The 24,043-nt window shown below is 42.2% G+C and overlaps 1 protein-coding gene across 1 annotated transcript; it reads left to right on the top strand.

The window, feature by feature from the left end:
• Positions 1–339: 339 nt before the first annotated feature.
• znf219 (zinc finger protein 219) lies at positions 340–23,091 on the top strand. The gene is made up of 5 exons (XM_086277631.1): positions 340–520; positions 10,475–10,559; positions 10,791–13,113; positions 13,268–13,414; positions 16,375–23,091. The coding sequence occupies exons 2-5, from the start codon at positions 10,554–10,556 to the stop codon at positions 17,547–17,549; spliced, it is 3,651 nt and encodes a 1,216-aa protein (XP_086133757.1). The 5' UTR covers positions 340–520; positions 10,475–10,553; the 3' UTR covers positions 17,550–23,091.
• The last annotated feature ends 952 nt before the right edge of the window (positions 23,092–24,043 follow it).

Below are 24,043 nucleotides of genomic sequence, written 5' to 3'. Positions count from 1 at the left end.
TGAAACTTTCTTCTTCTTCTCCTTCTTCTCCTGCCACCCCAAAAAAATGTCTCTTAACTGTCAGCTACCCGCCACCCCAGATGCCATATTTAGGATACAAATGTGAAGAGATGACAGCGTTGTAAAATGGTGCCCGTGCTGAGATTATAATTAACATTTCCAACCTACATCACTCTCCCTCCCACTTCTCCTATGCTCCCCCCACCACTCCCCCCCATTCACTCACTCCTGTGTAATAAATGGGCAAAAATGCAAGAAGAAAGGAGAGAAGGGGAGAAGGAAAAGAAAAGGGAGATGGAGGAGGAGGAGGAGAAGGAGGAGGAGAGAGATAGTGTGTGTGTGTGTGTGTGTGTGAGAGAGAGAGAGAGAGAGAAGAGGGTGACCAAACGGAGGGAGGGGGAAACGGCGTATGCTTGTATACAACCCTGATTTCCATTTTTTTCCCAACTCGTAATGTATTTAATTCAAGTGAAACGTAATCATGACGTGTCGTGTCATTAATCTCCTCGCCGCCTCTCCCGTAAGTACACTGAGTCTTTACTTTCAACATATATCCTGTCTTCATTTATCTTCTTACATTTTATTTACCACTATGTTTACATATATGCACTTTTATGCGTGCTGGCACGAAACACCGGCGACGAAACATTTCCAAAATTGTTTAATTTACTGCGACTGTTGTTGCCTCTTTTTTCTCTCTTCTTCTTCTTCTTCTGTCACGGGCAACACGCGGGATAATGGCCAACATAGTTGTTGATGTGTTTTATTTCACTCCGCTTTTTCACATTTATTTATTTATTTATTTCATTGGCAGCTTTGGCTGTGTGTGTGTGTGCGCGTGCTCGCATGTGAGTGATTGGCACGAGGCATGCATGTATGTATGTATGTATGTATGTATACATGTAACCGCGCGCTCCGGACCACTTTACGTGTGTGTCATGTATGTAAGCCGGTGTATGTGCGCGCGTGGTCGACAAGCATGTAGCAGTCGGAGCTCCGCTTCTAAGCCGTGACATGACAAAAAAAAAAGAAAAGAAAAAAAGCTGAGAAATGCACTGTTTTCCCTCATAACTGAGGAAATACTCGGTGTAACAGTTAAACCAAGTCGACTCGAACAGTCAGCACGAGATGAAATGCGACTTAAAAATGCTCGCAAGTGCACGAAAAGTCACTCGGAGGTTTATTTTTGTTTAAAAATTGGACACAACTTCAGCTAAGTAGTTGTGCAAGCTAGCTCTTAATTTTTGTTTTTATCCGCGCGAGCAGTTTGGTAATTTGGCAGCTCTTCTTTAACCTCTCTGAAAAAGAACGGCGTCTTCTTCTTCTTCTTTTTTAAGTAGGTTATATTTTTATTATTTATTATATATGTGTATTTTTTTTTAAAGAAGAGCCAAGTTCTCTGTGCGTAACGGAGAATTTCGATAAGCCGCGGACATATTGTCCAAGCGTAAAAGTGGATTTTTGCATGTTAGCAAGTTGATTTACAAAGCGTAATTTGTAGGTAGATGCGATTAGCTTGACTAATTCTTTTGTTGGACACACATTAGGCATTGTGTTGTGCGTTGTTTCCGAGATAAGCACCGCCACTTTTCGTGTGGGATACGCGCAAAAAAAGAGAAAAGACTGTTTAACGGTGCTTTATAAACCTTATACTTTCGGCCACCTTTTACTACAATGTTTACTACAACCCGTTTAGTTGTCCTAACGTTACCTCAGCGCTCAGAAAGTAGCATAGCAAGTGTGGCAATACATGCAATGTTGGGGCCGTGTGCGTGCAAAACGCGTGTTGCCAGATTGTGTTCAGTAAAGATAAGTTACCGGTTTTCGTCCAAAAATGTGCGTTTTTGGACACGATGGCTCTTTTTTTTGAGGGGGGTGAGGGGGGCACTGATGTCGGTGGTAGATTGGCAGAGAGGGATTCAAGATGAAATCCATGATGGCACTTTTCCCCCCTCCCGTCCTCTCCTTGCTCGCTCACTCGTCTTTTTCCCCTCCCTTAATCTTTTGTATAGAAAATTTAGGAACAAAATGGAGCAGGGGAGAGAGAGCGATAGATAGGCTGACATGACACACACACGCCACCCTCCGACTTCTCCGACTACCCTGCATCCCCCGTGTTCATGATTTTTAATCGCATTTTTTCTTTTGGTTGTTGTTCTTGTTTCTATTTGGAAGCGGGATTGTGCGCGGACACCATCTGCGGGCAGGGTTAATTTGATTTTTAGTGTGTGTGAGGGGGTGTTTATTAGTGCATTGTTTGTTGATGGTTATTTATTTCATTAATGTGCCTCTAATTGAGATGGCCGCGAGAGAGAAGAGAGAGGGGGGAAAGGAGCGTACTGAAAATGGTTGCACGTTATTGACGCACATCACAGGGGCGAGGAGGAAATTCCTCTTGAGATAAGGCGCAGACGTGTCATCTGGGTTGACCAAAGACACTCCCGTCGCCTTCTTCTATATCCAATGGAATATGTTTAGGGATCCTGAAATGCCCTATTTTTTTTTTTCATATCTACCCAAAATGTCACACTCTTGAGAGCCTGTGCACAGTGGAAGTAGGTTGACATTGCTTGCGTGTCCTAAAATGAGGCATGTTTTTGGAGGGTTTGGCATTTTTCAAGACGGGTTTATGCACATTAACTTTCATAATCCCTCTACGAAAAAGAAAAAAAGAAAAGAAAGCTGAGACAATTAGAAAAGAAATGACTTCACTCCAAATCCCTGTTTTTCTTTGGATCATCGCCTGCAAGAGTGACTTTTGGCAACAAGACGCTACTTTTCCTTATCCGGGCTTGATCAAAAACTAATAACGCAAGCATTGTTTTTTTTTTATTATTATTCTGTTAGTAAAAAAAAGCCTCCCCTGCCTCTCTACAGGTTGTTTGCCATTAGATATAAGGCGTTGATTTCATGTCAAACCCTTGGCAGATACTCATCTGCAACCAGCTGTACTAATGAATATAAAACACTGGCCCCATGTTAAAAAGGCTCTAATGGTTTTTGCTTCATTCAAACCTCTGTCTGCTTGTTGTGTCCAAATAGTATCCACCTCCTCCTCCACCTCCTCTGTCACCCTCAATGCCGCCTACTTCCCATCTTTGTACATACTGTACTGTACTTGAAGGGGCACATCCACCCCATCCAGGTGGCTCTTGGGAAAGAGATTGTATGTGAGGGGAGAATGAGACAGAGGGAGAGAGAGTAAAAGGGAAAGGAGTGTAGCACCAATCAAGGCTTCTGATTGATATAATTGGGTCATTAGTGCGCTGCGGGAGAGGCACCTGCTTGCCCTCAGTTAGGGAGAATCTACTGCATTGTGACATTTTGAGACTGTTGAGAGTTCTGCTAGGCTGCTCGGGATTAGAGTGTATTTAGAGCATTAGGGTCTTACTTAAATAGTCTGCCACTTTTTGTCGCTCGCATTTAGTTTGGAAGACCAGCTCTGAAATCAGCGTTTGCAGCAGAGGCGTACAGGTAGACGGTCTGAATAAAAAACAAAAAAATCAAACACGACAATTTGATAAGCAAAACATTTTTCCAACTTTCCATTAGTGGCAGTCCCGTGACTGCGCTTTTCAGCAAGGTGTGCGATGTTATGAAAGCAAGCAGTATTTGAATTTCTCCCTCAAATCTTTTTTAAAGTTACAATACAACTCTTTTTGTGTTTTTTGGTTGCATTTCATTTGACCTGCTGAGATCAGCACAACAGATGCCTTCCCAGATGAAAAACTGAAAGTGTGAACTATTTTGGCCTCAATTTAGTCTGAAAACATTCTGGACACCGCATCAAAGCACTTTATACTGTAACCTGAAGACTGTGCAATAGAGAGAGAACCCCACAGTCCCCAGTGAGCAAGTACTCGGCGACTGTGGGGAAGAAGACATAAAGTCATTGTTGGAGTGCATCCTCACTCTTCAGCTCAAATCCCCTGCAAAAAAAATAGAAATAAAATGTTACATTCCAGCCTATACATAGAGTCAGGGAGCCCTTGAGTGCAATCAGTCACCCAGAATTACACCAGGATGTGTTGATTTAAGTACTGGCACCTCCCATTTATATGTGTCTTTATAAAATATAGTGCAACAGAGTGTGTTTCAAACAAGATGTTCCTAAGAAAGAGAACACATGCTCTGCAAATTTCCCCAGGGTGAAGAAAGAATGAAGCCATTACTATTATACACTTACCCTTTTCCCCCCCACACTAAAGCTGTTTTAGGTATCTGATATATATACATAAATACCCCAGGGAGGTCACAGTGAGTGGTGAGCATCCCTGAGGGGGTCGAAAGTAGTGTGTTGCTTAAGGACACTAAAGTGGAAGGGGCGTCATTCATGGAAGAAAGGTTTCTGAACCTTTTCCCAGACAGTAGGGAGAAAATTGATCAGGTGGATGTTTGTTTCACCTACAGGATTGTCTCCAACCTAGCAACTGATCCTCGGTGTGCACACATAAGCCTTTTAGGAAGAATGCGTACAACCACACACATGCTCCAACCAATTCTTCTTTTAAAGCATCAGTCTCGTAATCCCGAGTCAGACGAGTCATTCAGCACCCCCCTTCCCCCTCCACTCACTGGTTTTAGGAACGGCGCGGCCTGTATGAGTTGGAGTGAGACTCTTTTTTTTCTCTGCCGAGATGCTTTCCGGTGTTCGGGATTCGCCCGCTCGGGTCTGGCACTGCAACGTTGCCTCCAAGTTCGAGCATCAGCTCGTGTTCTCTCGCTAGAGGAGTAATTCATTCAAAAAGAGGAGAAGCAGGAGCTCGAGAGGGGATGGTGCATTAGAGGAGGAGAGGTTAGACAGGAAGAAGCAAAAAGGAGTAAGGTTGTGAGAAGTGGAACATAAAACACATCAGTGAGGCAGGAAATGCTGGCTCAAGCTGGACTTTGCGCAGATGAAAGACGGTAAAAGTTGGGACGCTTCCTTTTAATGTAACTTTTTCTTCAACTCCGCTAAAGTACCTTTCGAATAAGGTCAACGGCGTAACAGATGCGAGCCATTAGATCGCCGTTTCACTTGCGTTCTGCGATCAAAACGATACACATGAAGTAGCATTTTTCCCCGTATAAGCAATCTGCAACACTCATCTTTAACGGTCGGTGGCGGAGACTGCGCGGGAGATGTTCACCCTTATCATTGTTGAAGCTGAAGATGAGGGAAGAGCGAGAGTGCGAGGCAGGCAAAGTTGAAGCGAAGCCGGCGGTGGGGAGGGAGGAGGTGGTAGTGGTGGTTCAGGGAAAGGTGAAGTAAAGGAAATGAATACCGGCTGTGGGGAAGTTCGCCACGTGACCACGCGATAAAAACCACAGGGCCAAATTATACTGTACCGCACAGGGAGCGGGCTCCCCTCACTTCCTCTCGCTCTCATCTTCTCTTTTTCACACACTTTGTTTTTTTCCCCCCTTCCTTGTGGTCAGTCTCTCATACACCCACTTATCCCCAAAGGACACCTCACCTCGCGCTGGCTTCATCACACGAGAGTGCAAGTAATGCAGCGGGAAGAAAGATGCACTTGTAGGGATTCACAGAAATACACACAGACTACGAGCACAGTCCTTACTTTATGCCTTAAGGCCGGTGCCTGAGACCTTGAAGATGTCTATTTTTAGGTACGTGGAGGAGGACTTAATTTTCAAACAACACAAAGGTCGCTGTTTCTATAGATCACTGGTTCCCAAACTGAGAGCGAGATCCCCAAGGGGTCACAAGGGGTCAAGGAGAGCAGAGCATACACTCAGATTTATTCTAAATCTTTTGACATTTACCTCCACAGACTGATAGGAAATGAATGAAGGGATCATTGTAAGTCAGGCTTAATTACACAAACTGTGACGAGGCATTCAAAGTACTGTTTAGCTTCATGAGGCTACAAATCACAATACACAAACCCTTCTTATATACAACCTATGATACATTAACACTATTTATTATGAAGCTGTATAACACTTCTATCCCACACACACGGTTACCATTATGAACACTAGGTGAAAGGTGTTCACACCCTGATATATATTTACAATTACAACATGTATCTCTCATGTGCATGTGCAAACCTGCACTGACTGCCTTCACAATAAAACTCTGCCACTTCGGTGGATATTTACACAGTGACACCCCCGATCCCCACCCCCAGCTAAAAGAAAAAAAAACAAAAAACTTGTCTGAACATATTGTGCAAATTTCCCTCAGCTAGTATTTACCAGGTATGTAACGTATGATTCAGCCATATCGTTATGCACTCCTTGTGATCTGAGTCAAGGAGTAGTTATCAGTATTTAAACAGTGCAGTTTAAAAAAAACAAAACAAAACATAGTGACCCTGATGATTAAAAAAACCTCATTTCCAGTCAAGGCAATTCAGGACCCACAAAGCTGCATTTCAATTGCTGGAATGTCAACTTTGGGACGCTTTAAAGCTGGTGTCATCTTGCGAATTACTGTGTCATTACACTCCTGCTCATGCACTGCAAATTTCAGGATCAGGGGAAAAAAGAAAGGGAAAAAATAGGAAAAGCCAGTGAAAGTGCAGGAAAATCCAGTTTGTATCGAAGGGATGGGAAAATCCATTATGTGTTGCATATCAGCAGTCAACTATAGCTCTGGGCCTGAGAAGTGGAACAAATGCTTAAGTGCGTTTTACGTGGAGTCTTTGTAACGGCCCGCAGGCCGTGGCTGCGACAGGAAACCAGGTTGCTCAGAAACCCTGCGTTTCACTCCATTTGTGATCTCAGCAAACGCTTTCCTGAGCAATTTAGGGTCTCAGCGGTTCGCTTTTTAATGATGATGTCATGATGTCTATTTTGTAAATTGTGATCACATTTAGGCGATAAATCAGGGCCTGATTAAATGTGTGGCTATCCTGTGATTGACAAGCTGCTAGCATGTATGTCTACAGTGGCTATTAAGCCTCTTTTCCACTAGTACCTGCTCAGCTAAACTCAACTTGGTTTTTAGGGTTTTTTCATTAGGTGGTAGTTATGGGTACTCTGCAGTTTATTAGCGTTTACTCTGACTGTTTTCCAAGTGACCTGAGTCAAGTTGAAAAAGTGATGTCAGAAGATCGCATGCCACTGATTGGCCCACAAATGAGGTCACTGAGGGAGTCATGAGAGCAACTCTTTCGCAAGACTCAAACCCGGCAACGGCTGCTGGGCAATGGCCTCACACCTACTTGGCTCTTTCTTTTACCCTGAGTCTGACAAAAAGCCAAAGTGCGTGAAGCAGGTGTACCATCGCCTCGACCTCCATTGTTGTGTTGTCTTTGGATTGCAGGCAAACAGCGTCACTGGACTTTTGGGCTGCCTTGCTATAACGACCCCGCCCACATTGAGGTGGTAATAGAAAACGACCAAAACCTCGTTGAGTAGTCTAGTTGAGGTGCTAGTGTAAAAGGCAAAAATTATGCTACACTCATGGCTCCAGACCATTGTTTATATACAGTTTTTGTGTTTATCTAAAGCAAACCAGAAAGTTGTTTTGTAAAGTCTATAGCACTGATTCCCAAAGTATGGGCCAGGGCCCCCTGTTGGGCTGCAAAGGTACTGCAGGTGGGCTGCAGTATTAATAATAATAATAATAATAATAATAATAATAATAATAATAATAATGGATACTTTATTGATCCCCATGGGGAAATTACTTGTTTTTCTCTGCATTTGACCCATTCACTCAGTGAAGCAGTGGGCAGCCCACTAAGCAGGCGCCCAGTTTAAAATGAGTATGTATTATTGTGTATAGCCAACAACCCGTGTTGTTCATGTGGTTTGAATGAAAGTTTCAAGAAAATCCATCACTTTCTCTTGTATTTTGATAAGAGTGAAGATTTAAGATTGGGTGAGACCCCATTTTCTGGTTTGCAAGTGGGCCACTTGCTGGTCTGTAATATCATTGTGAATCTCCTACGTGGATCACATTACCTAATATTAAATATTCATTGCCATGACGCACATTTAAAATCAGATTATTACCCCTCCCCTCACAAAACTAAAAACACCCACCACACACACACGTAGGTGTCACATTTTTGTACGCTGCTCTCACCCTTGCTTTGAGTACCTACCCCAATCCATTTTATAGCTCGCCGTGTGTGTGTGTGTGTGTGTGGACACACTGGGAATGAGCAGCATTTGTGGATGATGTGAGAATGTCGTCTTCGGTGCGCTTCTTGCTTAATTTACACCTGCTTTTTATGTGTTTCTCCCCCACCTGATTCCAGCATGATTTCTTCCCCACTCCACCCTCTCCCCGAGTCACCCCCAGCCCCCTTTTCCCATGCATCCTCTGCTGCACCTTATCTCCCTCTCTCAATCTATCCAAATTTTCTTTATTGGCATGACAGGGCCGGTGGTTGGCGACAGCCACCGTCACGGTGGAACAATGCATTGTGATGGTGATATTCATATGATAATGCCATCAGACTTAATACTGCAGCAGATACATTTAGATAGCCGCTCTCTCTCCCTCTTTTTCCTGCTTTTTATTCCTTCTCCCTTTCTGCACCCCCCCCCCCCCCCCTCTCTGTCTGCATGTGTATTTCTGTGTTGACTTTCAAAATGGTTTTTAAATGTTGCTCTCTCTTCATGTTATGCCCCAGCCTGCCACTATCACTACTCTGATTTCTCTGCTATTCTCTGTTCTAGCATGTCGCTTTCTCTTTTTTTGGTTTCTTTGCTTTTACCCTCAACACCATGTTGCCAATCAAATTAAATCATTTTCGTTCACATGGCTTCTGAGACTGTTTCTTTTTTTTTAATGCTGCCCAGTTTGTAACTGCTCTGTCTATTTGTCTGTGTCTCCCTCTTTCTTTCTCTCTGTCTGCCTCCTTTCTCATTTTTTTTTCTTTGCTCTTCGCCATGTTGGCAGGGCCCAATCTACCAGCTGATATCAGCATTCCTTGGCACTCTGCCAACTGGCAACACTGCAGGAGAGAAAAAAGAGAGGAGAGAGAGAGAGGGGAGAGGGAGAGAATGAAAGAAAATTAGTGAATAATAGACGGAGGGAGGGAGGGAGGGAGGGAACGAGAGAATGAGAGGGGGATGGGAAGAAGTATGAATCAGGGAGAGAAAGAAAGACAGAAGGGAGAGGAATATGGTGAGAGAAAGAACAATAATGGTGGATTAAGAAAGGACTGTCTGTGTCTGTGTAAGAGAGTGTGTGTGTGTAAGTGTGTGTGTTTATGTGATTGATATGGTGTGATATCCCTGTGAGTCATAGCTGAGCTAAAATGTCAACTGGCTACATGAGAATCTCTTTGTCATCAAGCCTCAGTAACTCTCACTCACACACACACTCACACACACACACACACACAAATACTCAAATCCATATAAACACATATGTGACCATACCGCCATGTGAACAAAAATGTGGGTGACACACCTGCGAGCACAGATGTTCCATTGTTTTTGCCACAGTGATTTATGACCTTTTTGTTGTGTTGTGGGTGCTCAACTCCTGCAAAAATGATGGACAAAAACCAGCCACGGCGCACACAAATTCGGTGGAAGTGAGGCGAAGTGCTGCGCTCTCAAAATATTTGGGCGTGTGAGCGTGCCCTGCCAAAATGCTTGTGCGTGTTCAATGCGCAGTATCACACTTCACGTTTCAGCTGACTCTGTTATCTGGGGTGACAGTCGCAGTACAGTCGAGACAACAGCAGCAGCGGCGGCAGCAGCAGAATAAGCTCACATATATAAATGACTTCAACAATTAAGCATGACTAAGCAATGTATGGGTGAATGCCACCACACCCAAACAGCAGATTTATTGTTCTGGCTAGGTGCATGCATACCATATGTGAGTGTGTGTGTTTGTTTGTGAGTGTGAGTGCGTCCGGGCCTGATTTAAGCAAAAAAAGCTGCTACTGTATGACTGTTCAGGAAGGGTGTGTGGGGAAGTCAAAACATTGCGCGCCCATCCTGTTTGGGACAGTCCGTGTCCTGTGGTGGTGCCCTTAACTCCTAAACACACACACACACCAATGCACGTTCACACTTCAGATAATCATCCCATATGTGCTAACAGTATGCCAGCATGTACGCTGAACACATGCAGGAGGCAGAACAGGTGCACACCTGTTACACATTCAATGCGCACACCAACGCAGGCTGAGGAGCAAGTGACGATCAAATACAGATTTTCTTCGTAGTAAACATGCACGTGCATTAAAATGTATTGTTGAGTGTGCATTTGGTGCTTTGCAATCAGAATTTAGGGTGAAATCTGTTCAAAGGGTCTTAGTGTAAATAGCTTTTAATCCTGTTCGGCTAAACTCTGCTACCTGCAGTTCATCGCTGGATATTTCAAAAGCATTACACTGATACTATTATTCCTAATTTACCTAAAGTCTTTAGTTAGATAATTGTCTTAACATGCTTTTAAAAAAAAGGGTGGGAACAACTTCAAGTGCAGTAATTGTTAGATTTTTGGTTGCAAATAATTTTCTGAGCTTTCTATGCTTGTTTTTGTCCTCAGACAATTACAAGAGGAGACTGCCACAGGACTGTGTCCCCCCTCAGCAGAGACACTAAAGAATGGCATAACATCACACACAATGCTGGTAGGACTTTTTTCTATTTTCTTATATGCGCATGCATCAACATATAAAGACTCATACCCTCGAAGTTTGTGCAGTTTTTAAAATCTGGCCAAGGTTGTGCTATAAAAGCTAATTATGCACAACATGCAAATTTAACCTTTTCTTGAGGTTTTTAACTTTTAACTCCTTCTTAAGTCGCTGGTTGCCGCTCATTATCTGTCTCTCTCCCTCTCTTTGTGTTTTTTCTGATAGAGGATGGATTCTCCACCGGAGTGTGTGTTGTCTCTTTCTTGTGAGCAGACCCAGTCGCCCCCAACGCTGCCGTCTCTAGACCACAGCCCCCAGACCTCCTCTCCTCACACTCAGCTCTCTCTCCCCGATAGCCCTGTTGTCTTGCCCATTCACAGCTCCGAACCTTCCCCCCAGAGCCCGGACACTGCGCCTTATTTCCCCCTCTCTCCGTTCCCCCTCCACGAGGGTAATAACAGCAATCACCATGATGTTGATGAAGAAGATGATGAGGAAGGGCTGGATGGAGTACCTCCATCCCCAACGCCGGCAGTGGCTTTGTTCCCAGGAGGAGGGGGACAAGAAGCTGGATGCAGCCCCTGTTTGGACTCCTCTCCGCCAGATACACCATCAGCACCATTACTCGGGTGTGGTGCCCTGGAGCTGGCCCTGTCTTCAGGACAGAGTGGGAACTGTAGTGATGAACTAGACCTCCAGCTGTTCCAGAAGGATACTGTTACCAGGGCCACACCTGGAGTTGGAGGGGCCTCCTCGGGGCCTGCACTCAGGTATCCCTGTCATGTATGTGGAAAGAGATTCAGATTCCAAAGTATTTTGTCTCTTCATGCACGAGCTCACAGTCTGGACAGAGACCGGCGAGCTTCAGCTCTGTATAGGACTGGGCTCCCTTCAGCTCCACTAAAGCAGCACCTCAAAATCCAGCAGAACCACAAAGACCTAATTCCGAATCACAGAAGTCACCCAAACCAGCGTTTACTGCCTGGGGCTCTCATCCAGCATCTCACAGAAGACGATGAAGTCAATGGTGAGGTCAAAGGTCTTGATGATGGACTACAGACAGACCAGAACCCCAGTTTTTTACTGGATGACAGCACACCCTTGACCCCTCCGCTGACAGAGGACCCTGTGTCCGTGACCTCTCCCTATTCTTCAGCCACCGGGGAGGGCGTATCTGCTTCCATCACGCCTACATTTCGCTGCCATGCCTGCAAAGGAAAATTCCGAACAGCTTCAGAGTTGGCGCGGCATGTACGCATTCTCCACAATCCATACAAATGCACTCTTTGTCCCTATTCTGCCAGCCAAGAAGAAAGCCTGGCATCCCACTTACAGGAGTGCCACCCTTCTCCCGATGTACCTGCTCTTCCACCAGCTTACAGTTCGAGGCCCATCATCGCAACCCCCGACACCCCAGTACCCACGCCAACCCACACGCCAGCCCCAACCCCGAGCAACCCACAGCTGACATCAGTTGCTGCAGTGGGCGGGTCCTCTCCACTGCCAGCATTTCGCTGTGACACTTGTGGACAGCGATTTACGCAGTCATGGTTTCTGAAGGGACACATGCGAAAGCACAAGGACTCATTGGACCATAAGTGTCAGGTATGTGGCCGTGGCTTCAAGGAGCCTTGGTTCCTAAAAAATCACATGAAAGTTCATCTCAACAAACTTGGCCTCAAGGCTGGACTGGGAAACCCTGGGGGACCAGGAAGTGCTGAGCAGCAGTCTAAAAGCTCCCTCAACGCCCTCTACTCCAGTCTCCTTCTGACTCAGCGAGGAGGTGGTGCCAGAGGAGGTCAGGGAAGACCAGAGAGAGAAACTGGAGGCAGAATTGGGATGGGTTTGAGTAAGTCAGCCATCCTGGGCTATCTCGGTTTGCCTAGTGATGGCAGTGGGGCTAGCTGCATGGAGAGACTTCAAGCAGTGGCTCAAGTAGCAGAGATGGGAAACGGTGGTGGCAGTGGTACTGCAGGGGGAGCAGACTCGGGAAGAGGAGGGGGAACGACTAGAGCAGGGGGAACCGGGGAAACTCCAGCAACAGTTTCAGAAGGAGGAGATCAGGCAACTTGGTGGCAGCTGGTGGCTCGCAGCTTGGCGGTAGCTCAGCAACAAAGGCCTCATCAGCGAGGCCAGCAGCAAGGGCAACGAGGCCCGGGGCGGAGTTCAGTGATTACAGAGGTCGACCAAGTCAGAGCCTACCTTGGAGGCCTGGATCCTAGAGAAGAGACCGGAGGACCAGGAGGGCCATGGGAATGCCCAGATTGTGGAAAGCTGTTCCGCAGTCTACAGCAGGTGGTAGTTCATGCTCGAGTTCACACTCAGAGGCCCCAGAAAGGAGGTGGCAGCGAAGAGGAAGGGAGCAGTCATCATAGAGGAGTGGGGCTGGGAAGAGGAGGCAGCAGTGAAGTGAGACAAGAATCCCAGCTACACAGCGGTGGATCCCAACAAATGGCAGAACTGAGACAGGAATCAAAATTGATGGGTGGTGGATCACAACAAGCTGGAGGGGCTGCAGGGTTTCACTCTGTCATCTCAAGCTTCAAAGGTGTGACATGAGTGTTTTTTCTAGTTCTTTGGTTTGTGTTTGTTTGCTATCATATAAGAATACATTGTTTTTCAACTTCAACTTTCTATTGTCATTAGAATCTTAGCTGCTATCTTTACATTTTCCACTTTTTTCTCTTCTTCCCTACTTGCAGGAGAAAATGGGCTGACGACAGTCTCCTCCATACCTTCAGTTCCCACCAGGGAGCGAGTGCGTGGCAGAGGGATAAAAGACTGCCCCTACTGTGGCAAAGCCTTTCGCTCTTCACACCATCTCAAAGTGCACCTCAGAGTTCACACAGGTGAGATACTGCTGTGAGTTTAACAAACCATGTTTACTTTTTTAACCTTTATAAATCCCTGGAAAGGTTGCATTGAGCATCGTTGCTTTTCTAGAACTACAGTTTTTTTCTTTTTCTTTTTTTAAAAGATTTTACCCCAGAGGCCTGGCCAGCACTAATCATAGCCCTCTACTGCAGGCAACTGAGCTGCTCCACCGGAGCAACTCCAGCTTAAGTGCCTTGGTTGAGCGTATATTAACAGTAGTTTCTGGGGGGAAAAAATCAAGCCACTCCAGGGATTAAAAAGGGAAATTGCTCACTTCTCTTACTGGCCTCTAACATCGCTACCAGTAAACGGTACAAAAGAAAACCTTTTCATGTCTTCTCCACTAATTAAACAGTAATCCTCATGTCTCTATTTCGATTTGTATAATGCAAAATTTAGCTAAATGAAACTGGTGTGGTTTGATGTTTTTTTTTAATAACCTATTTATTTTTATAGACACATTTATTTCTTGTCAATTACATAAAAATACTAAATCTTCTTATCTTATCTTAAATAATGCACATATTAAATGCATGAAAAATTGCAGAGAATTCGCTGTCTTTGAAACAAGAATCTGTAACAAAAATCTTTAACATCCATCTTAAATACTGTAAAGAGAAAAAACATTTTAATAAACTTTTTTAGGACAAAAAGAAAAAAAAGAGGAAAAACTGAGTACAGGATTTCTGACAACCAACTAGTTGGACTTTAATGAAAGTTAGAATCTCAAACACCACTCACACTCATACTATTAATTAATGTTCCATATTCATAAGCCTTTATCAGCATGAGTCATCGTCACTTTTCATTATTTGCCTTCAGGTGATGTATTTGATCAAAATTAAAACCCATCTCTCATTTTTTGCGATGCCACCTATCACTACTAACTGGAGAACCTCCCATAAAGACAGCAGCCAAAAAATGCACAGTGTGAAGTCTTTTTAAGAGTTGCCATTATCATTACTCATTTTATAGCTGAAAGGACTTATCTCAATGCGTTTATATTTTTCCCAATCATGCACTGCTCATTTTCTCATACACTACTGCCTCTGTTCCATCAAGTGATTATCACATGGTCAGTAATTAAAGCAAATGCATCAAATTATGATAATGCTCTCTTCAGAATCTCGTTTCCCATCGAGAGTTTTATCCTGTCTTTAGTGTTTGTTTCACCAACACAATCAAGTTGTCCCTGCATCTGTACGTGTGCCTGCGTTCCTCCTATGTGACCAGTTTTTTCTTTTTTGACTCTTGGGAATAAGATCATTTACGTTTTTCATATGTTTAACGTTTCCTGATGTTAATGTTCAACATCATCCCCTTTATCTTTCCCAGCTGTGTAATTTTTAATGAGTAATGGAATACTGCCATCTTTCTTTAAAACATGTAACTGCACCTCCTACTCAGAACTGCTCAAATGACCTTTGAGCAGCTTATACTTGCTGCAATTTTGCAAAATACTTGCTTGCCATACTTATTTGCAATGTTACGATTTTGCAATAAGTGCTGTGGCATAGTGAAAGTACTTTTAACCTATTTTAAAAATGATTGCATTTTTTGTGTATCTTTTACACATGAAACGATTTAGACTGCTGAAATTTGTCCTCAGGTCTGCATTTCACACAGAGTGTACCCATGAGATAGTCCTCAGTAAATAGGAGTAAAACTGATTAAAAAAATAAGAATTATTTGCAGGGAAATTTAATTTTAGCTGCCATAAAAAAAGTACAAGTATATATTGATATTGGAAAAAATCAATCTGACCTTGTTTTATTTGCAAAACTGGCTTTCCTGTGAAAAAACATGATTCGTTTATTGGCTTATGAACCGCTCTTTTAAGGTCCCACCACAACATTTCAGTCAGGTTGAGATCTTTACTTTGATTAGGCCACTGCAGCACCTTGAATTTTTATTTTCAGCAATTCTGTTGTAGATTTGCTGCTGTGCTTGGGATCTTTCTCATGTTGCATGGCCCAGTTTGAAACAAGCTTTGACTATTAAACAGATGGTCTCACATTTGACTCTAGATTACTTTGGTATACAGAGGAGTTAATGGTCGACACAATGACTGTAAGGCGCCCAGGTTCTGTGATTGCAAAACAAGCCCAAATGATCACTGTTTCACAACTGTGCTCAACAGTTTGTATGCTTGTGTTTCTTAGCAATAAGAGGCTTGCTCCTGGTAACTCTTCCAAATAAGCCATATTTGTTCAATCTTTTTGTAATTGTACTGTCATGAACTTTAATATTTAACATGCTAACTAAGGCCTGTAGAGTCAGAGATGCAGCTCTTAGGTCCTTTGCGGTTTGTTGGACAGTGTCGAATTGGGGGGAATTTGCAGAGACGTCCACTCCTGGGAAGATTGTGTCCTTTTATTAACACACTCCTGAACCTGCCAGACCAGAAAACTTCTAAAAATTCTGCTTTCATAGAAATGCTCAGACTTGCTGATGATCATTTAATCAAGCATATTTGATTAGCAGCACCTGGGTACTACTTAAGTATTTAATTCCAATGGAAGTCTCAAGAGTATTTATAGTTTATCATGTGGCTTCAAGGACCTGTGAAAGCTTTCTTTTTTGCATGACTGTATATGTGTGTATAAGAGGCAACTGTTTTTCAGGGTCAAAGGTGAGTACCATCAGGTTTCTACTGAAGAAAAAAAAAAACATCCTGTATGTGAAATCAACATTGTGTATGCCATAAAATAGCTGGTATATGATATCATTAATACTAACACAAAGGTATTTCACTAACTGTAATATAAAAATACTTAAAATCACCAGAATATTTTTTTTCCTTCTTACCCAGTGAACACCCATTTTGGGGCATTCATTTTGGAGCATCTAATGAGTCCCACTGTTTTTTAAAAGATTTTTCTAGCTTTATTTTTACTGTTCTATAAATAAACTTTCTTCATTGTGTTTTCTCTAGGTGAGAGACCCTACAAATGCCCCCACTGTGACTATGCGGGTACTCAATCTGGCTCTCTGAAGTACCATCTCCAGCGGCACCACAGGGAGCAACGCAATGCCTTATCAGCTGCCTCAAATTCCTCCTCCTCTGGTCTCACCTCCACTATCAACAGTCTGACCTCTGGAACCTCTGGATTGGTCAAGCAGCGCCGATCTCAACCCAACCACTGCCCGGTCAACCGGGCTCCAACAGACAACCCCGCCTCTCGACCCAGCCAGCAGTCCTGGCTCCTGGGACTTCCAGACCAGCGGGAGCATCGAAAGGCCTTAGCAGCTCTAAGGGATGTTGACCTAGAGACCCAGTACAGGTACCTGTCTGGAGTAATGGGCGCTCTTTACCAAGGTGGAATGGAAGGAAGCTGGATCAGGGAGTCTCCTCCACCAAAGGCACCTAAGGTGTCACGACGTAAGCCCCTTACTACAAGCCGAATGGTTCAAGCATCAAGTGACAAGGAAGTACCCGTGCCATCAACTCAGGAGGGTGGTTTTGAACCACTGGATCTGTCCCGTCGCACTTCTCCTGGTCTTGGAGGGATGGAGGAGGATGGAGGTATGAGTGTAAGGGAAGGTGGTGAGGATGCCGTAGAGGATAGTTCAACAGGGGTCAAACTGAGCGAGTGTTTGTTTTGTCCTTTTCGAACATCATCAGCAGAGCTGATGGCCATGCATCTCCAGGTCAACCACACCAGTAAGTCCAGGCGCAAAAGAAGCTCTTCAGTGATCTTGGATGATGATGGAACCTCAAAGACCACAAGGCCAAGGATGGATCCCTCTGACCTCGACCCTCTGACAATATGGAGGCACGTAAGTGAGGCCGAGTCCCAGGCCTCCATGGGAGAATGGTCCTTAACTCAGTCCCAAACTCTTAATGGTCTCTCTGAGCACACAGCAGAACATCTGGGTAATGCTCTTGAACACCCAAACTCCATGTCCTCAGTGTCAAAGAATGTAACAGATGTTCCTGAACTCAAGGGCAAAATTGATGAAGAGAGAGATGAACAAGATGAAGAATTTGAAGAGAATTTGGAGAATAGCAGTCTGGAGGATTCACAAGACCAAGACCTGAGGATGTCCCTCGCTCTTTCACCAGCCCTGAGCTCTAACCACGTTGGAGGGGAGGAGGATAGAGTCTGAGGAGATTAAAATGTTTTCAATGACACCGCTTAAATTGGAATGTTGGGTTTATTGTTTTCCAACAAATTTTGACAAAGAATTGAAGAAAGGGCAGAAAGTATTACATAGAGAGAAGTTGTTTATGGTTTTGCCCTGTCATACCTTCATTTCTGGGCAGTCCTGAGGAGTCTTGACAAAGAGGAGAGCCAAAGCTATGGTATTTCCTCTGTCATTATTTGTCTCCTTGGCTTTGTGGTCCACCACAAAATACGGTAAAATTCCTGTAAAAAGAAAGCGCATGGACGCATCTTTTCAGGATTTTGTCGGCCACATTTTCTATTTGTTTTTCAGACTTCACCGAAAGATGGGTGATTTTTACGATGATCTCCAATTTGATAATCGAAAGATCTAGGGCAAAGTCCTGCATCATTCTAGAGTCGTGCATTTATCCCACACTTATAATGGACTGGTAAATCCCAGACTACAACACTGACCATGCTGGAGCCAGCTGCGACTAGATGCTCTCCTGACGGACTGACCACTGAACAGCTTCAGGTTCCTCCTCAAACTACAACAAACAGACATGGAGGAAAGTTTAGTCTAAAAGTTTCAAGCTGCAAACCTCGGCTAAGCTATTCTTTATTAATTTAAGGCATGAGGCAACCGTTACAGGCCATGTGCTTTCCTTCAAGTATGTATCACTGCCTTGTTTGTCAGAAAAGTGTTTCTTGATGACTGTGCTAAAGAAAAACAGAAAGTTTGTAATATTTTTGTTCATTTGTTTTCAGTTAGTGCCTGTTCATGTATGTCGTCGAGAGAGTCTCTGGTATCCTTGCCCATCGAGGCTCTGATAGATCGTTCATTTTATCTGAATATACAGTTTAAACGATTTAAGTACAATATATTTGTTAAAAGTGGTTCTAGGGTGTTGTGAATAGTTCAGTTGTAAAAGAAATGCTACATCATAGTGTAATGTCCTTGACACAGACTGTAGCTGTTTGTGGCTCAGCTTGAAAAGAACAAAAAAAAGTATGTCATATAATGTGAGGAAAGGTCAAAAGCTGAGCGCTTAAAAAGGAGGTCAGAGTTCAACATTCAGTGTTTACAATGGTAGCGGTTGTTGGTTGGGGATGCAAAGGCACCAACTGAACACAGAGCGAGAGTCTGTGTGAGGGCTGAAGGGGCGACGCTTGAGCTCCTGAATACAATCAACTGACACATTGTTTTGAAGAGACTACGACTGTGTCAAAAAAAAGGAAAATTTTAACTTTTTACAAGGTAGAGAACGACAAAGAAAGCAGTCTAGCTGCCAGACAAGACTAAATCTAAGAAACAAACTGTACTCTTGGGTTACGGTGTGTTTTAGATGAGTAGTTTCCCTCTCTTCTTCTTCTTTTTTTTGTTTTAATAAGAAAAGAAAAGACAATGGTAGGAGTAATTATTAAAACACTAACAAACGCATAGGCATCCCAGTAGAATATGTGTAGCTTTTGTAAAGACGAAAAAAAAAAAAGCAGACTTTTGTTTATTTTCCTTTCAAGATGCTTACAGAAAAAGGTTATCAATATAGGTGATATTGATTATAATGTTTGTGAGCTAAGACTAGTTGGAATGTCTATACAGAGCACTGTGCAAGTTTTTTTTTGAGTTCCCAAAGTAGTTGTTTTCATTTTGACTTTATCAATAGACCAAACGTTTTTTCAATGGCAGTTGTCACTTTCGGTTGTCATTTTTAAGTGTGTAAATGTGTGGTTTCAGTAGATTTACCCCATCGATTAGCAAAATCAGTCAGCTAGGTTGTCAGTGTATCAGATATTCGACCACTGAACTGGTGGTTAGGAAAAAAATGAAGTGCATTTTGTTTTTTATGTGGAAACATCCAGTAATCATTTCTTTATCCTAGTTTGAAGGTATATTTATGAATGTGAGGCATTAATATTCTCTTACACTGGTTAACAGCCTCTATTTATCTGCTAAGACTCAAATTGATGGGGTAATTTATGATTGTGACCACTCTTTAATGTGCATTAATGTGATTAAGTTCCCTTTTTAGAGCACCTTATGAGTTTTGTAGTGAAAGTCCCTTAGTGGTGTCTCCTTTAACAACTACTGTCAATGCCACCGTGCCTTCTGTTTCAAGCACTTCCTGGTATATTTTGTAAAACTCACCAAAAGCACTTAGCCTATATCGACACACTCTCTTTCCTCTTTCCTATTCCCCTTCAACACATCAGCCCATTCTCTTGATCATCTTCTCCTGTGTTCACCTCCTGATCCCTCTATTCTTGTGTTTTTGTTTTTATTATTTGCCATTTTTTCAGGCCCATTGGGCCTTAAACAAGGTCACTAGGCCTTATGTTCTAGCATGGCTAGACTCTTAAAAGAATGAACTACCTACCCTTAGACAAGTAAAAATTGTTGTAGAAGTAGGGTTAGAGAACTTCGGGTCATAATACTAACCCTTGGTAAACCAAAGCCCAAGTCTAAGACACATATACGTTGTGTTTAATCTCATGAGGTGCCAAAACATGTCTGATGTGACACTAAATCAAATACACTAGAGGAAACAAAATAATTCACCGTTTTCCTTTTACTCTCTCTTTTTCCCCTCGTCATGCTTGCTCTCCCTCCATGTCCTGCTCTCTTCTGTAAACAGTCTATCTCTAGCACCACTTGAAGGTGACGTGTACTATCTGGTATTGAGGCCTTTATTAGATTTTTATTTCAGTTTGTGTGGTGTTTGTTCAATGCCGTTGAGATGGAAAAATGCTCTTATAATGATAAGTATTATTGTTTTAGCATTATGGTTAAAAAAAAATCAAGAGAAATGTGTTGTTGAATGTTGTACAGATAGCATTAGAGATGTTGTGTTTTTTTAAGGAGAGCACAAACCCGAGCAATGGTCCCTCCAACTCCTCCCGCTGGCAGATGGGAATAAAATGGACTGCCAATCATCATAAAAGTCTAATGACAAAAAGTCCCAGAGCTGTGGCATGTTTTCAAAAGAAACAAAAGATTTGAATGTAAAAATGAAGCCAAGGCCTCATTATTTCCAAATTGATTGCAAAGAAACAAAAATCATCTTTGTACCTAAGCTAATCATTTTACTCTTTTGAAGGTGTAGTTTAGTAGGAGTAAGACAAACACACGCACGGCTTTGTAGTGACTTGAAAACAGGGAAACCAGGATGTGCTTACCTGAAAACTGATGAATGCACAATTACATTCCAAGGATGCACAATTGGTGTACCTAACATGTTTAGCAATTTCTATTTTTTCATACTTTGAACACCTTCCTACTGTTTCATTGAGGTGTAGCACAATTTTTTACATGGCGTCATACACACATTGCATGAAAGTTGTCTGCATATAGGACGTGATACAACCACTGGTAGCTACTGTTCCCAGACTGTTTGGCAAGTGGTTGCTGGAGGTTGCGAGTTGAAAGTGGTCTCAAAGAGAGTGGTATAAGGAAGATTTTGTTGTTCTTGCTTTGGCCACTAACAAACTGTTGTGGTTGCCTGTAGTTTCTACACAAGTTGGTGAATTATTTGCAAACACTCGCAAACTGCTTCCTCAGTGGCATTAAACCTTGAAAAAAATTGCAACACAAACAGAGAATGTTCACCTTCAAAGTAAAAGCCAAGTAATTTTAAACGATGTGGCTTTTGCTTTGAAGGCAAAAGTTTTACTACTGCTCTGAGAGTAGCTGGCAAGTGTGTGCAGATAAGTCAACATGTTCCTTGTAAACCGTGGGCGACTGTAGCAGTTTTCTAGGAATAAAGGCTTTCACCAACTAGTCAGTGAATAAACATTTTTTGCTAGCAACTGGTGGTTGGCAGATGATCACAGCCTCATCTCTAGACCTGTGTGTCTGGGGCCTTAGTCACCCTGCAGTGTCACACATCCGAAATAGCACACAAGTTAACATCATGTTAGCCATCATGTTATTAGCAATGACATGACTGCAAAACATAAATAAGCTATATATGGTGTAAAAGAGAAAAAAAGACTTCTAAAAGCTAAGCTGCTATTGTGTCATTAGATATGTGCCTAGTTTGTGTAAAAAATAGTACTGCTGTTCAGTGAAATCAGTTATAATTAATGCATTGAGGAAGACGTTATCCACTAACTGACCCTGGGTAATGCCTTGATATTTTAAACCAACAATGGCATCTTGTTGGGCAGTGTTTTGATCTAGAAAATAAAAAATATGGTTGTATATGTCCTCTGTCATTTATATAATCACTGTCAGAGTGCTGAACAACCACACATAGTAAACACAAGGGAAGAAAACTACTCATGCTAGCAATGCTAATGGTAGCTACAGGTTTTCCTTCTATTAAACTTGTTTAGTCTAAATTTAAAAGTACATTTAGCCAAATAGGAGACTACAAACAGGCCTACCTTTGTCTTGAGATACTAAGACATCAGAGCAGATTGACATGTTTAATATGTAACAGTTTATTTGCCAAAAGATTATTGAAGCAAAAAGAGTGTATGACATCCTGTGTTAGCTAGCTCGTCTATATTGTTACGGTTAAACTTTACTGTTAAGTTCAAACTGCTTGTTACCGAGTAGAGTCTGCCCTCTTTTCTTGTGGTATTTACCCTTGTCTGGTATTTATTCATTAGTTGCTTAAAAAATGTTCTCAAAGTTGATTATTGCCCTGAAGAAATAAGATTACATCATGTTTTGTGTATCAGCAGCAACTACAAATTCTGTTTTTAATTAAATAGTTGTAAACTGTAATTTTGTAATAGCTATTAAGAGTATTGTCAGATTTTTAAGGTGCATTCCCAATTTTTAGAATAATTCACAATTAGAAATAGAGACAAAATCAGCTGACAATTTAACAAAGTATTCAAATGTTTCCAAGAAGATTGCTTGTGTTTGTCTGACTTCAGTTAATTTTTTTGCCAAACAATTGTTAAAAAATCAGCGAATTTTTTGCACAATTTTCAATTTGCTCGCTTGTAATTTACAAATAGATGTGAAAACGGCACCTTATATCCTGATTGTAAATCAGAAAATTCTCCAGAAAGGATACATTTGTCATTTCAAAGGGTATTGTTCTTTTTTTTTGTAATATGACAAATCTTTTGTGAGGTGAGGGGACCACGCTGGGTTTGGGCTCTTGTGTAGTTTACTGCCATTGCAGTGAGGGAAAACTGACCTAACATAGTAGTGACTAATATAACTTTGTGGACAGATAAAAAAAATAAATAAAAATAAAACACATTAGAAATAAATAAACACAAAACAAATCCTGTCTCTCTCTTTTTTATACCTGTTCATTTAGGATGCAGTTGTTCTTTAAAGTGTGAAAACGCTCAGTGAGACAGCTTTATTTTGCATGTTTATCTGCATTCTATAAGAATGTGTTTGTGACTTCAGAATTTGAGATGTTGAGATGCTGCATCTGGTTGAAGTGGGTGAAATACAGAAAGCTTGAGCTTGTTGCAAAGGGAGCCCTCCTGTGGCCTCCTGGCCGATATTGAGGGGATTTAAACAGGCTTCCCTCAGTCTTGATATTCATTTCTGCTTACAGGTCACAGAGATGTTTACTTTAAAGACTGATAACTTAGCAAATCTAATATTAGAGATCTGTAAATGTATATCCATTAATTATGATTTCATTTGTGTTTTACAGCAGTGGTTCCTAATCAAATTCTGCCTGTTTAAACTGAGTAGCAAGGGCAGCTAAGATTGAATTTTCCCTATTTCCCGACTAAGAAGATTTAAATTTATTTAACCTGTAAGCTGCACAGTTAGCGCTGTACTGGCATGTCCTGCTGGGAAATGAGAAATGTTACTGTATATTCACAAAAGGACAGCAATACAAAGTAATCTGAACATATAGGATCTGTTCGTTTTTGTTTTTTTTTTTTTTATTCATTAAGCTTATCTTTATGGAAGTTTTTTCCCTTATTGAAAAAAACAAAACATTTTTTGCCATCTATAAATAAAAAAAATCTGGATTATGATCTCAAAATATTTACTTCTTAACTCGAAATTTCAGGTTATTTTCTCATAAGTTTGACTTACCAAGTCGACATTTTGATTTATGTTGGGGTTTTTTGTTTTGTTTTGTTTTCTTACATTTTTTCCAGTGGCAGAAAGAAGCTTTTACAAAACTGTGATGTTTTTGGCATTTATGGTAGATTTTTTTGCATCATGCATATTCTGTCATCTGTGCTTGTGCTGCGTGATTTCCTTGATTTCATGTTAGCCTCTAATTTGGGCTCCATTTGGCATTTAAGGCCTACTTACAGCACTCTAAATGTTGCGTGGGTTGCATGCGATCCAAATGTCAAGGCACCCCTGACATCTGGGCCAATAAGGGTTGACCTGTGGCTGAGTGTACACAGCCGCAGTCACCGTGAGTCAGTGCTGTCAGTCAAGGATGAGTGTGTGGCCCACATTTGAACTGCACATGTGGGTCATAACTGGTGCTGACATTTTCCTCCAGAAGGAGGATGTGGACAACAACGACCACTGCAGTTATGTCAATG

The sequence above is a fragment of the Aulonocara sp. 'chitande type north' Nkhata Bay genome, linkage group LG3 (assembly GCF_057382095.1).
Source record: "Aulonocara sp. 'chitande type north' Nkhata Bay isolate Kocher_YH1m ecotype deep benthic linkage group LG3, A_spYH_male_GT1.1, whole genome shotgun sequence".
Taxonomy (NCBI): Eukaryota; Metazoa; Chordata; class Actinopteri; order Cichliformes; family Cichlidae; genus Aulonocara; species Aulonocara sp. 'chitande type north' Nkhata Bay.
Note: the sequence above shows the minus strand (reverse complement) of the source record. Positions and strands in the feature narration are given on the sequence as shown.

Coding starts and splice junctions, on each gene's coding strand:
- znf219 (XM_086277631.1), top strand. Junction 13,114..13,267: donor TGTCATCTCAAGCTTCAAAG/GTGTGACATGAG, acceptor CCCTACTTGCAG/GAGAAAATGGGCTGACGACA. Junction 13,415..16,374: donor GCACCTCAGAGTTCACACAG/GTGAGATACTGC, acceptor TGTTTTCTCTAG/GTGAGAGACCCTACAAATGC.